Here is a 15,324-nt window from a genome sequence, read left to right as displayed (position 1 = left end):
GAAGAGGGGTGTACAGCTAAAGGTTTGCCTAGGGCATAAGATATCTTTATGCCAGCCCTACACTCCAAACACCTGTATGTTTACAGGGGTTCTTAACCCAGTCCTTGGAACATACTCCAGCCATTCAGGTTTTCAAGATATCCACAATGAATATGCATGAAATAAAGTTTGCATGCACTTCCTCTACTCTATGCAAATCTCTCTCATGCATATTCCATCATAGGTATCCTGAAAACCTGATTGGCTGGGAGTGTCCTGAGGACTGGGTTGAGAACCCCTGATATGTTATGTCTATGTAGGAGTGAAACAAAATGCTACATTGTGAATTTATTTCCAAAACTCCAAAGGAAAGTAAAATTTCCATAATGATTTAATACAAGACATCAAAAGAACCAACTAATAGCGTCCTTAATTATAGCTTACAATACCAAATCTTACTGAAAGTAAAAACATGAAACTCATGCATAATTACCTTCTATTTACACTGAACCATAACAAAGCACATCAGCACCTTATGAAAATATTTAGACCATAAAGAAGGTGGTATCAAGCTACGGCACATCACACACACTAAACCGCTTGGTTACTTTGCAAACTAAGCACAGAGATTTTGCAATTGGATGCATAGTACAGCATCTCATGGATAATTATATCCATCTATAAAGCTGCTCACATAATATTTTAATTTACCAAGAAAACAGCAAAGAGTTCATAGCCTGCATTGCTGTTCAGCCTTTTTTGATCCAAGCAGTAAGTGAATGTGAGATACACTAACCACTTTAAATAGATTTAAAGATAACTAAATTCTGAATGTATATGAAAGATGAGGAGCCAGGGTTGACTCCCTGACTGTGTACTGCTCTCTAGTTTGAAACTTCTACTGTATTCAAGGCCTCTTGACATCTAGCATGCACACTGTGAAAAATACAGTTTCAATAATGGATTGGATGGCTTCTTAAAAAAAAAAAAGTCTATATAATGAATTGATGAAAGGAGTATAGTTTTTAAAAGCTAACCAAGAACCTTTATCATTTGTGGTATTTTTTAGAATACTTGCAAGAAAGAGACCTCATGTACTTTGACACAACAGAGATTTCTTTAGCTGATGCTTTGAAGACACATGCTATAACAATATCTTTCTTTATGGCCTTGCAAGGATTTCATTTCTCTCCAAGACCCATATGACAACTGTTACTCAAAAGCTTGTAAAACCACTAAAAACCTGTACAACTTGTTTGTTGAACTTTATTTCTAAGAAGATAAAATTGACATACATACCTGCATTTCTCCTTTCTCCTCGGGTTTAACTGGTTTTGCGGCCTCTGTAGCAGCATTTTTCAAGCTTTCCTTATTACAGTGCAGCAACACTTCTACTATATACAATGGATCCAGGTCACCAGAATTGGGCTAAAAGGGAAGGGAAAAGAAAGAGGTTCCAGCCTCAAAGACAATGCAGGAACACATAAACTGACTATAAATACAGCTCAGTATTACTCCATTTACAAAATTTTTAGTGAGCTACAATGTAACAGTTTAACTTAGAGTCTCTACTTAGTGAAATGCCCTTGCCCATCTGGCAGCCCTTTATGGAATTACTATTGTGTAACACAAAATACTTCCAAAGAATGATTTAAACATGCAAATTTAAAACAGCTAGCTATTCCCATGAAACTTGCTATCCACTCTCAGCTTCTAATGTCTCAAGTCATGTGTGTCAGAGAGCTGCTGTTCTGTTTTGAGTCAGTTGTTTGGAAGTGATCTTAGATTCTAGACGATGTTAACGCACCTGTGGCCTAGCTCAATACATCTATTAGTATTTTCACATTTACGTTTTCGTACAAATATATATTTTTAAATGTATATCTATATAAATAAATCCCACCTCTAACGTTCTGAAGCTTACTGCAAGGCACTGAAGCACTCAACTCCTGTAGTCTTTGTAGGCTAGGCTATCAGGACCAGTCACCCTCACTCATAGACCCGCCCTCAGCCACTGTACATAAAATGCTACCTCAACGTTCTGAAGACAAAAGCTCCTGAAGCCATCTGCACAGTCCCTCAAGGGTTCGTTAGTTCATGGTGGTGAAGCCATCAAACTCACCATGTCTGTGTTCCCCGCCCTCGCGTCAAACCTCATGACGTCGAGGGTGCAACACAGACGGCCATCAACACACCCACCCCTACCCACAAACGTCACTCCCTCCATCCCTCCCACTTCAACACCCGTCACGCCCCTAACAACCATTTACTCCCTCCGATTCCAACACCCCCCCTCTGCGTTACTGCACCCTCGACCCCCCTGCTGCAACCCTCTGCACACCACCCTTCCCTCCGAAAACCCTCCCCCGAACCCTTCGCCTACCTCTGCTAACGCCGAAGAACTTCTCTTCTCACCTGCGGGGCGTGCCTTGATGGAGTATCTGTCGTCTCTGTGCGTGCGTCTGACATCAGACGCACGCACAGACACGTGAACAGATGCTCCTTCAACAAGGAACGCCCCGCAGCCCTGAAAAGAAGTTCACCCCTGTCACCACACGCACGCTGAGGCTTCGGGCCAGCTTTTCCGCAGGTAAAGGTGCTGCCCACAGGGTCGCACCACGGGGGGGGGGGGGGGGGGGGGAGCCAGTAACACGAACGGAGGGGGTTCTAATCGGATGGAGTCTACAACTCGGTGGGAGTGCCGTGAAGGGGGCCTTCAATTGCGAGGGAGGGCGTCTGCAACTCGGGAGGGAGACAAGAAGGGACGGAGGGGACCCTTGCTAGCGCCGGTTTCATTGCGTTTTGAAACGGGCCTTCTTTACTAGTATTTTATAAATATCTCCATGAGTACTAGTGAAGCTGAACTATATAATGATATGATAATGCTGGACAACTTCACTAAACCTAAGTTAAAAAAAAAAAAAGAAATAAACAATTTAAAGAAAAACTAAATTTTACTAGAGTGTTTCTGAAATGTTTTCATCACCCTTCCATGCAAGGTGCTTTTATCTACCATTTTTGTGTCACAGGCCAGTTTAAACTTCAAAGGGTACAGTATCAGACAAACATCCTTTAACTGGTGGTCTTTGACGTCAAAGCCAGCCACCAAACAATCTACTGCTTGAATCCCTGTGATAATCTCTCTTGTGAAACAAACAAACATGCACACTATGTATTACAATTGAGGAGTTCAAAACGTGAAATATGCACATGTATGCATTTGGCTGGGATAATCCTGAAGGAGTAAGGTTTACATGGAGGACTTCAGGCAGAGAAGACAGTTTAGCTAACCTAGCAGGAATGCTACATTATACATGGTATATAGAAGTACATGCTTATATATCAAAGCCATGATTCTTTACCCTTTACAACAACCTGTAAGAACTACAAAGTGGCCTGACTTGTATATTTCCTGCTTGCTTAACCTCACCAATACCCCCTCTCCCCTGGGATCAGAATTGTGACAGAGGAGTGGGAAATGTTGTTCTGTAAGCAGAACTGGAACAAAGTTCCACTCAGCATCAGTACGAGTAGAGTCCATGTGTTATCGTCACCAATACCACGGGTGCTGTGAGTGTACATTAACTCAGTCATGAGCAAAGTGCATCCTTGCATCCAGTTTGATGCCAGAACAGTAGCTTGCACACCTCCACCAGAACGAAACAGCTGGGAGTCATAGAGGCACACAGTTACATTCTCAAGTCTAGAAGATCACTTGCATTAGGCAAGCTTGCAGGTCATATTCTTTAAAGCTGCCTATTTACTAAGTCACAGGTAAACATCTCCTGACTGCTAATTACAAAATAATCAACGCAACACTGTGTACTGTTTGCACCACGATCAATCAATATTCCTTTTCAGGGATGGATGAAGGAGGAAAACAGGATAAAGTGCAATTTACTTTTGGCACCTTCTCTGCACTGGATTGTAATAAAACAGTGTGACATTGGCTAGCAGTCTATGGGAAAATTTCCATTTTGACTTACCAAATTGATAATGAAAAATTGTTCTGTGTTACCACATGTCCAAAATATGCCCATGTGATCTTCTGACGACTTTCCAAATGTTAAGCAAATACAGACGAGCTGCTCCATTCCCAAATAATAAACTATATTTGAACTATGCTATTCCAAAATAGTTTCTCAATATTGTTTTACCTTGCACAAAAGAAACTTACAGAAGCTATTTTTAATACATTTATAAAGCCTCTTTGTCCATCAGAAATCCATGTATGTCTTCCATGTTGAACGTAACGTATTACTTCCAACAGGCATATGAAGGTGGATGATGTTACAACCTTAAGATGATGTCTGGATGTGGACATTGAGGAAGGAGGATTGGCTGTGGGATTGAATCATGGTATATGGTGGACGAGTTGTATTATGTCTCTATGACTATTAGTTAGTATGTGCTATTATTATGTTTGTGATTGATGTACTTCGCCTAGAAGGTTGTTGATAGAGTGGAATATATAAGTTTTTAAATAAATAACTTACATTAGCCCATAGTCTTGCATTTGGATGTCCCCTTCTATCTTTCTTCACTCATTACCCACTATATTCCTTCTTTGTTTGCTCACCATCTCACTACCCCACCTGTCTACTGTTTTAGAATAGAATCAACCTGCCACTCTACCTTCCTTTCTATTGCCCCATCGTTCTGGAACTCCATGCTCCCTGATATTCATGACGTACAACCTTATTATAAATTTAGAACTCTACTGAAGACACACCTTTTCACCCAGCATTCCCTGTGGATGCTGAGACCCGGCTGGACTAGCAGGTTCTTGGTTTCTGTTTTCTTTCCTCCCTGTTTTACAATTTGGTTTGGTTCTCTATCCTTGCTATATCTGTCCTATTGATTTTGTAGTTATTTTCAAATTGTATTTAAATTATTTTAAATGTAAACTACTTTGATTTTGTCTGAAAGGCGGTATATCAAATTTTAAATCAACACACACAAAGCAGGCTGCACCAAAACCAGTCAACTTGTGGTGCTTACTGCAACTTCCTGAGAACAGAGGAAAAAACATGAACAAAAAAGCTTCAAGACTAACAGTACAGAGTGGACATACTAAGCACGAACAGAAGCCCAGCAAAACCAACTACACCAGAGTCCTTCAGTGCAAAGGGTGGGGCAGTGGTGGCCTCTAGCATCATTCTGTTTTTTTTTTTTTTTGTTTCCACTACTCTATGCCTCCCTATCCAAGCTCACGAAAGAAAAGATTAAACTACAAGAGACCGCAGAAAGAGGAAGACAGGTGATATCTGGAATAGCTAAGAGAAGCCAGAAAAGCTGTCAGGAAAGCAAGGATGCAAATGGATGAAAAAATAGCCAATGGGTAAAATTGGGGGGGGGGGGGGGGGGGGGGGGAGGAACAAGACATTTTTAAATATATGTTAGTGATAAGAGAAAGTGCAAAAGTGGCATTGTGAGACTCAAAGGTGAAGGGGAGGAATATGTAGAAGCTGATAAAGATAAGGTGGAATTGATTAACAAACATTTCTGTTCTGTTTTCACAGTTGAAGAGAGGGGTGGTAGTACCCGAATAATTTTCTGCAGACTGTGCTCATGAGGAGCTGGCTAACTAAAGGTGGATAAAGTGATGGAGCCAAGTGGCATACATCTGAGGGTACTAAAGGGACTTAGGGAAGTTCTAGTGGCTCCGCTGGCTGACCTTTTCAATGCTTCACTAGAGTCGGGAGTGGTCCATCGCCACAAAAGTGGAAGTAAGGACGAGGCTGGGAACTACCGGCCAGTAAGTCTGACTTCTAGGTTAAGAACTACAGGCCAATAAGTCCAACTTCTGTGGTAAGTAAATTAAAGGAAATGCTTTTAAAACAGAGAACAGTAAAGTTTTTAGAATCCAATGGATTATAGGACCCGAGGCAATATGGTTTCACTACTAGAGGAAGGTCAAACCTGAGTAACTTCTTTGACTGGGTGACCAGAAAGTTGGATTGAGGGAGAGTGCTAGATGTGGTGCATTTAGATTTTAGGAAAGCCATTGACACTGTTCCGCATAGATGGCTAATGAATGAACTGACTGCCCTCAGTATGGGCCCTAAAGTGACTGACTGGGTTAAGAACTGGTTGAGTGGAAGGCGACAGAGGGTAGTGGTAAATGGAGCTCATTCTGAGGAAAAGGATGTGACCAGTGGTGTGCCGCAAGGTTTGGTTCTTGGGCCAGTTCTTTCTTGGAAGCAATATTGCTGAAGGGCTGTCTGATAAGGTCTGAATCTTTGCGGATCATACCAAAATCTGCAATAGGGTAGACACACCTGATGGTGTGGATAACATGAGGAAGGACTTAGTGAAGCTAGGGGAATGGTCTGGAATTTGGCAGCTTAGATTCAATGCTAAAAAATGCAGGGGGTGAAGAACTTTTGTGCACTAAAGAGAAGCGATACTTGGGTGTGACTGTATGTGATAATCTTCATGTGGTCAAACAGGTAAAAAAAAGGCAACAGCGAAAGCTAGAAGGATGCTTGGGTGCATAGGGAGAGGAATGGCCAATAGCAAAAAGGAGGTGATGATGCCCCCTATAAGACTCTGGTGAGACCTCATTTAGAATAGTGTGTACAATTCTGGAATCCACACCTTCAAAAAGATATAAACAGGATAGAGTCAGTCCAGAAGGTGGCTACTAAAATTTTCAGTGGTCTTCATGATAAAGCATATGGGAAAAAAGATCTCAATCTTTAGAAGGCGGGAGAGGGGAGATATGATAGAGAAATTAAATACTTATACGACATATATGCTGAGGAGATGAGTCTCTTAATTGAATGGAAGCTCTGGAACAAGGGGGCATAGGATGAAGGTGAAAGTGATAGACTCAGAAGTAACATGAGGAAATACTTCTTTAAGAAAAAAGTGGTGAATTTGTGGAACAGCCTTCCCAGTGGAAGTGATGGAGATGAAAACAGTATTTGAATTCAAGAGAGCTTGAGACATGTACATAGATCTCTAAGGGCGTGAGAAGAGAAGAGATAGCATGGATGGGCAGACTGGATAGGCCATATGGTCTTTATCTGCCTATATTCTTCTATGTTTTATGTATGGAAGGATGGGCTGTATGCAAGAAGGGCAAGGAACTTCAGTAGATGAAAAGGATGAATTTGGAAATACCCACCTCCTTGAGGTTAGTCCCCAGTGAAATGTTTGAAGGCAGGCTGGTGAAGTGGATGTCACTGACACAAACCGGTCAGCATTGCTGTGGTCCCATATGAGAAGATATTTGGTGGCTCCTCTTCAGCTCATTTGGATCCCAAGTGGCCCTGACTTAAAAATTAAAGAAGACCACTGAACTATACAAACTATAAGTGATTTTTCTGTTTCTAAAGCACTGCAGTGGGACTGTCAACTGATCAATATGATTACACCATCAAACGCAATTTTCAGACTCAAAATACAAGAGGAAGAAAATCACGGGGCAAATTGTTCCAAGTTGTCTCCCTGTGTAACACTGCTGAACCTAGAATTGCAGGCTTTCTTAACAAACGTGGCAATAAGGCTGTTTTTATTTTTTTGCCTGTCTAAGGACAGGAGACAGACAATTATGTTTATGAGAATAGGCGGTCGGTTACTCAGCTGTTTGAGGAGGCTAAAGTGGGAGGAGCTATGGCACGGTCTTGGTCCATAATTGTCTGAGAGTATATATTAAAGAATAAAAGTCAATCCAAATCATAAAGTTAGATGAAAGCAGTGTGTGTGTTGGTGTGTGTGTGTGATATAACCTCAATGCCTTAAAGCAAAGCCTTTAAACACAATTTCATCACTAGATCATAATTTTAGTGAAAAATGTGACTATTCAGTGACACTTTAGTGATATCAAATCAAATATTTTTTCCATAATTTTTCAGCTTCCAGTACAATTCAATTCAAATAAACTTATCTTATGAATTCCCTCTTTGACATGCTAGACCAGCGTGCAAATATGTCAACGGTGGCCCTTCCCATACAGTGAGACTGAAAGCCAATGAGTGAGGTTCTATTCTGTATAAATGTGAGAACCAAGGAAGGGCTGCTGGCTACTCTTATTGATGAGAAAAAGGCGTTTGACAAGGTACCTCATGAAAGGCTACAGAGGAAATTGGAGGGTCATGGGATAGGAGGAAATGTCCTATTGTGGATTAAAAACTGGTTGAAGGAAAGGAGACAGAGAGTGGGGATAAATGGGCAGTATTCACAATGGAGAAGGGTAGTTAGTGGGGTTCCTCAGGGGTCTGTGCTAGGACCGCTGCTTTTTAACATATTTATAAATGATTTAGAGATGGGAGTAACTAGTGAGGTAATTAAATTTGCTGATGACACAAAGCTATTCAAAGTCGTTAACTCGCGACAGGATTGTGAAAAATTACAAGAGGACCTTACGAGACTGGGAGACTGGGTGGCTAAATGGCAGATGACGTTTAATGTGAGCAAGTGCAAGGTGATGCATGTGGGAAAAAAGAACCCGAATTATAGTTACGTCATGTAAGGTTCCACGTTAGGAGTTACGGACCAAGAAAGGGATCTGGGTGTTGTCGTCGATAATACACTGAAACCTTCTGCTCAGTGTGCTGCTGCGGCTAGGAAAGCGAATAAAATGTGGGGTATTATTAGGAAAGGTATGGAAAACAGGTGTGAGGATGTTATAATGCCGTTGTATCGCTCCATGGTGCGACCAAACCTTGAGTATTGTGTTCAATTCTGGTCGCCACATCTCAAGAAAGATATAGTAGAATTGGAAAAGGTACAGCGTAGGGCGACTAAAATGATAGCGGGGATAGGACGACTTCCCTATGAAGAAAGACTAAGGAGGCTAGGGCTTTTCAGTTTGGAGAAGAGACGGCTGAGAGGAGACATGATAGAGGTATATAAAATAATGAGTGGAATGGAACAGGTGGATGTGAAGCGTCTGTTCACGCTTTCCAAAAATACTAGGACTAGGGGGCATGCGATGAAACTACAGTCTAGTAAATTTAAAACAAATCGGAGAAAAGGTTTCTTCACCCAACACATAAATAAACTCTGGAATTCGTTGCCGAAGAATGTGGTGAAGGCGGTTAGGTTAGCAGAATTTAAAAAGGGGTTAGACGGTTTCCTAAAGGACAAGTCCATAAACTACCACTACTAAATGGACTTGGGAAAAATCCACAATTGCAGGAATAACATGTATAGAATGTTTGTACGTTTGGGAAGTTTGCCAGGTGCCCTTGGCCTGGATTGGCCGCTGTCGAGGACAGGATGCTGGGCTCGATGGACCCTTGGTCTTTTCCCAGTGTGGCATTACTTATGTAGGAACGACTTCATGTGCACCTAAAAATCGATCTCTGCCTCATAAGTGACATGCTTATTTTAAACTCAATCATTTTAAGCACTTACCAACACTATCTATGGAAACAATTCAACTGTATTTAAATATCCCTCAAGAGGCAGTGTTCCATATTTTAAACCTGATCACATAAAAAAAACAATCACCTCAACACACATCAGATCCTGCAAAATTGTGTAAAACTACATCTGATGTTAAGACAAACTAAAAGTTTTGATGTCACTTCAGTAAGGTCAACACACAATCCCTCCACTGCAAAACACTGTTCAAAAACTTGTGCAAAAATACATTCAGAAACTTAGCATATAATAACAGCACTAACGCCTAGGACTCAAAGAGCAAACCATCTTATGCTTGAAAAGACAGCACTACAAATATTACACCGGACCCTAAAACACCATCTAGTGAAAAAGCAAAACAAACAGGACTACAAGATCTCTACAAAGACACTACATGTTAGCAGAATATCACACCTTGGCCACAGAATCAAAACACAGACACTCAACAAATGAGAGACAAGGGTCCAGTAACAGAGATATGAAGGTAAAAAAACTGAACTGGAAACCTCAAAAAGTCAGATTCTACATGTAGAGCAGTATTAGGAAAAACAGAAACTGAAATACAAAATATCAGAGATGTGCATTTCCAAAAGCTGAAACATTCCAATTATAAAATTCAGAATAAAAACATTTAACATAGTAACATAGTAGATGACGGCAGAAAAAGACCTGCACGGTCCATCTAGTCTGCCCAACAAGATAAACTCATATGTGCTACTTCTTGTGTATACCTTACCTTGATTTTTGTATCTGCCATTTTCAGGACACAGACCGTAGAAGTCTTGCCCAGAACTAGCCCCACCACCCAAAACACCAGCCCCGCCTCCCAATCTCGGCTAAGCTTCTGAGGATCCATTCCTTCTGCACAGGATTCCTTTATGTTTATCCCATGCATGCTTGAATTCCGCTACCGTTTTCATCTCCACCACCTCCCTCCCGCGGGAGGGCATTTCAGTATCTACCACTCTCTCTGTGAAAAAATACTTCCTGACATTTTTCTTGAGTCTGCCCCCCCTTCACTCTCATATCAGGTCCTCTCGTTCTACCGCCCTCCCATCTCCGGAAAAGGTTCGTTTGCGGATTAATACCTTTCAAATATTTGAACGTCTGTATCATATCACCCCTGTTTCTCCTTTCCTCCAGGGTATACATGTTCAGGTCCGCAAGTCTCTCCTCATGTAACGCAAATCCCATACCATTCTCGTGGATTTTCTTTGCACCGCTTCCATTTTTTTACATCCTTAGCAAGGTACGGCCTCCAGAACTGAACACAATACTCCAGGTCGGGCCTCACCAACGACTTATACAGGGGCATCAACACCTCTTTTCTTCTGCTGGTCACACCTCTCTCTATACAGCCTAGCAACCTTCTGGCTACGGCCACCGCCTTGTCACACTGTTTCGTCGCCTTCAGATCCTCAGATACTATCACCCCAAGATCCCTCTCCCCGTCCGTAACTATCAGACTCTCCCCGCCTAACACATACTTCTCCCGTGGATTTCTACTCCCTAAGTGCATCATTTTGCATTTCTTCGCATTGAATTTTAATTGCCAAACCTTAGATCATTGTTCTAGTTTCTGCAGATCCTTTTTCATCTTTTCCACTCCCTCCCCGGTGTCAACTCTGTTGCAAATCTTAGTATGGTCCACAAACAGACAAACTTTACCTTCTAACCCTTCGGCAATGTCACTCACAAATATATTGAACAGAATAGGCCAGCACCGATCCCTGAGGCACTTCACTACTCACCTTCCCCTCCTCTGAGCGAATTCCATTAACCACCACCCTCTGGTTTCTGTCTGTCAACCAGTTCCTAATCCATTTGTTCTACCTTTGTTGTGTGAGCACTTTATTTTTCTGTTTGCTTTCATCCCAGTGTCTTTTCTGCTCTTCTGTTACTTTCTGTCTTGGCAGGGTCTCCTGTCCATTTGAGATTTCTCCTCTCTCCATGTGATTCTCACTTTGATGGGAAGCCAATGTAATTTGATTAATAAAGGGGAGGCACATTCAAAACGAGAGATTTTGTATATGAACCTGGCTGCAGTGCTTTGAGCTGTTTGGAGTTTTTTCAACAAGTACTCCTTACAGCCAGCACATATGGCATTACAGTAGTTGAATTGGGATACTGTTAATGATTGTAACAATAGTCTGAATGCTTCTGGTAAGAAATAGGGTTTGATCCTTTTTAGTTTCCAAAGAGACCTGAAAGATTTTGTGATTACGGAGGTTATCAATAGAAATCAAACAAAATAAAACATGGAAAAGAAAATAAGATGATACCTTTTTTATTGGACATAATACATTCCTTGATTAGCTTTCAAAAGTTGCCCTTCTTCGTCAGATCGGAAATAAGCAAATGTGTTAGTTGATAGTATATATAAGTGAAGCATCAAAGCATTTCAATGACAGTCTAGCAAGGTGGGGGTGGGCAGGAGGTATGCATGGGGACATCAAAGCAATTCATTTCATTGATAGTCTAACAGGATGGGTGTGGGTAGGTGAGAGGAGACTGAAACACAGAAATACAACTTTATGGTTTATAATGGGCTAGAAAACCCAGATCCTTGTTAAGTCCTGTCTGTTGGGTGTCAAAATATTCAATCATTCTGACTTCAAAGGTCTTACGTTCCTGTATTGTTTTAAAGTTACCCTTCAGGATTCTTACTGTGAAATCACTGGTGCAGTGTCCTGGGCCTGTAAAGTGTTGGCCCACAGGGGTGGGAATCTGACTGGCACCAGCTTTCTTCATGTTGTGTCTACGTAAATTAAATCTTGTCTTAAGCATCTGGCCTGTTTCTCCAATATAGCATCCTTCGTTACATTTTTTACACTGAATGATATATACCACATTGGAAGATAAGCATGTGAAAGATTCCTTTATGTTGGATGTTTTTCCTTTGTGAATGACTGTGGGGTCCTGTGAAATGTTTTGGCATAGCTTGCAGCTGGATATGTTACAGGGAACGTGCCCTTTCTTTTTCAGTCTGTGTTGGGAGTTTACTTCTGATTAGCTTGTGTTTTAAGTTGAGTGGCTGTCGGAAGGCCAGCACTGTTGGGGATGGGAATATCTCTTTCAGTAATTCATCCTCCTTGCGTAGAGGCTGTAGGTCTCTTATGATTTTCCTCAGTTTCTCCAGCTCTGGGTTGTATGTAACTACAAGGGGGATTCTGTCTGTGGCTTTCTTTTCTTTGTACTGTAGCTGATTTTCCCTGGGTGTTTTAAGGGAGGCGGCAATATTCCTGGAGATTATTTCGGGGTTGTAGCCTGTTTGAAAAATGTGGTCAGGATTTCAAGGTGCTTGTCTCTATCCCCTGGGTCAGAGCAGATACGGTGATATCTTGTGGCTTGGAAACTTGAGTATCAAATGTTAAACGTTTGGTTATAATTATATCTAGAATTTTCAGATTGTTGTCAATGCGGAATGAAGTGTTGTCAGTTGTGAAACTGTTGTAGTTGGTTTGCTCAAATAGGTTGGTAATGACCATGAATTTAGTTTTTTCTTTATTTAGCTTTAGTTTGGATTCTGAGCCCCAGGTTTCCATCAAATTTAAGCCATTTTGCCTTTTAGAAGATGCCTTGAATGTTCTTTTTGAAGGTTATGTATAAGGTAACATCGTCAGCATATTTGAATGTTTTGAATCCTGCTATTTCTAGCCTGCTACCCAGTGGTGACATCATTACATTAAACAGAATGGGCGATAGTGGAGAGCCCTGACGGACGCTAAAGTCCGGTGACCAAGGAGAGGATAAGGTTCCTTTCATTTTCACGTTGCAAGATCTTGATTTCAGGAATCCTTGAAACCATTTGTGGACTGCGTCACATATACCAAAGTTGTCTAGTATGTTTAGTAGGATATTATGATCTACTACATCAAATGTGCTTTAGATCTACTACATCAAATGTGCTTTATTTATCAAACTGCATTATTAAAATCTTAAACCCTATGATAATTTCTTTTCTGAGATTTGATACTAGGGTAGTAAGGACAGTCTCGGTCCTATAGCATGGTCTGATTGCGATTTGTGTAGTAGGGAGAAATGAGAAAGGTAGTCCATAGTTTGTGCTGCTACTATTCCATCACCTTTATCATCAAAGGAGTGGAGGCTACTGGTCTGTGGTCTGTTACATCAGTTATGGTGATTGAATTGTTTTTTTGGTATTGGTGTTAGTATAATACCTGAATATATGTAAACCGCTTTGAATGTAGTTGCAAAAACCTCAGAAAGGCGGTATAACAAGTCCCATTTCCCTTCCCTATAATAGAACCTTTATTATCAGAGAAAGTGCCGTGGAACAGTAGGAAGGAGATATGCTGCTGAAGCAGGTTGATGAATATATTAGGAGCTTCCTTCAAGTAACTAGGACAAGGATCTAGTATGCATTGTGAGTTTGAATATTTTAGGAGGTAATGTTTTACTGTGTCATGGGTTGGTAGTTGGAAGGAAGATCAGAGTCTGTTGGTGGCTATTCCTGTATGTTTGTCTGACTGTTTTTCGTAAATATCTTGATGGTTGACTTTTAATTTGAGGACTCCTCTGATTTTAACTATTTTTTTGTTCAAAAAAAGTAGCCAGTTGCTCTGCTGTTGGTGGAGACTAATTGTGGTTATTTCTTTTGTGGTAAATAGGCTTTTTATCAGATTGACATGTTTACTGGTATTAAGGAAATTAACACAGATTATTTTGTTATAGTATTGAGCTTTTGCAATTTTGATCTCATTTTATGTGTTTTGATGGCAATTTTCCAAGTTAATTTGTTTTCGTTTGATTTGTCTTTAGCCCATTTTCTTTCCAGTTTTCTACATTTCCTTTTCAAAAGAAGGATAGATTGATTAAATCAAGGTGAAATTTTCTGGGTTGGTTTGGATGTAGATTTGAGGGGAGCTATGTTATTTAAGACATTTTTGCATAGGTCATCCCATTTAATCGTTAAATTGTTATTGTCTGCTGGAGGAAGAGCAGGATCGTTCAAGACGTTAGACTAGAAGGTTGTGGTATTTATTTTTCCCCTAGTTTTGTGAGGAGTCGTAGTTCCCTCCAATAGAGGGAGAACTCGAGTTTATTGTGATTTGACCAGGGAGTTTGAGTCCAAGTATGGTTACTTAGAGGAAAGTTGTTGTTGTTTGTAAATTTATATGCTAATAGGTCAAGTAAGTGACCGTTATTGTGAGATGTATGGCTGAATGGTTGTGTGAGTTGCAAGTTTAAAAAGTATTACTGTCATTCTGATTATCTGGGTGCAAATTGATGTCCTCTATTAATAGGACATTATCATATTTAGTGCATATGTTAGCTACAAATTCAGTGAAGATATTTTCTGTTGATTGCCACCTCCCTGGTGGGCAGTAAAAAAGGATGATGCAGATAGGATCAGATAGAGTGTCATTATTGATTTAGCAAGCAATTGTTTTGAGAGTAGGGGAGTTAATATGAGAAATCAGTTCTACTTTGAAAAAGGATTCATATATTTTGGCAATGCCTCCTCCTTTTTACCCTTTTCTAGCTTGGTGAAGAATTTTCTAACTTGGGGGCATAGGTCACATACCCATCTTGGGGCCAATTTCTCTCCTCATCTCTTCCCCCCCCCACCCCCCCACAGTTTAATCTCTCTCCCTCCTGGGTCCAGTATCTCTCCTTCCTCTTCTATCTAGCATCTTTTCCCCTCTCTTCACCTCTCTCAGTCTCTTTCCTTCTACTCCCCCACTGGTACAGCATCCCTCCTTCTCCAGGGTCCAGCACCTCTGTCTACCTCTCCTTCCTGGCCCAGCACTCTTTCCTGTCTATACCTCCCTCCTTTCCCCCTCCCATACAGCAGAGGAGCATTTCTCACTCACGGGTCCAGCACACTTCTCTTTCTATTTCTCTCCTCCTTCCTGGTCCAGCAGAGTACACTTCTCACTTTCTGGGTCCAGAACCTCCTCTCTCCCACAGGTGTAAGCATCTCTCCTTCTCCCTCCCCACAGCCCT

At 41.1% G+C, this 15,324-nt stretch overlaps 1 protein-coding gene across 1 annotated transcript in view; it reads right to left on the bottom strand.

Moving 5' to 3' along the window:
- MTREX (Mtr4 exosome RNA helicase) overlaps positions 1-15,324 on the bottom strand; it is a 427,098-nt gene that overhangs the window by 175,019 nt on the left and 236,755 nt on the right. Inside the window, 1 exon segment of the mRNA XM_030193130.1 lies at positions 1,279-1,407. Within this exon segment, the coding sequence (XP_030048990.1) occupies positions 1,279-1,407 (129 nt within the window).

The sequence above is a fragment of the Microcaecilia unicolor genome, chromosome 2 (assembly GCF_901765095.1).
Source record: "Microcaecilia unicolor chromosome 2, aMicUni1.1, whole genome shotgun sequence".
Taxonomy (NCBI): Eukaryota; Metazoa; Chordata; class Amphibia; order Gymnophiona; family Siphonopidae; genus Microcaecilia; species Microcaecilia unicolor.
The sequence above is the reverse complement of the archived record's forward strand: the minus strand, read 5'-3'. Positions and strand labels throughout refer to the sequence as shown.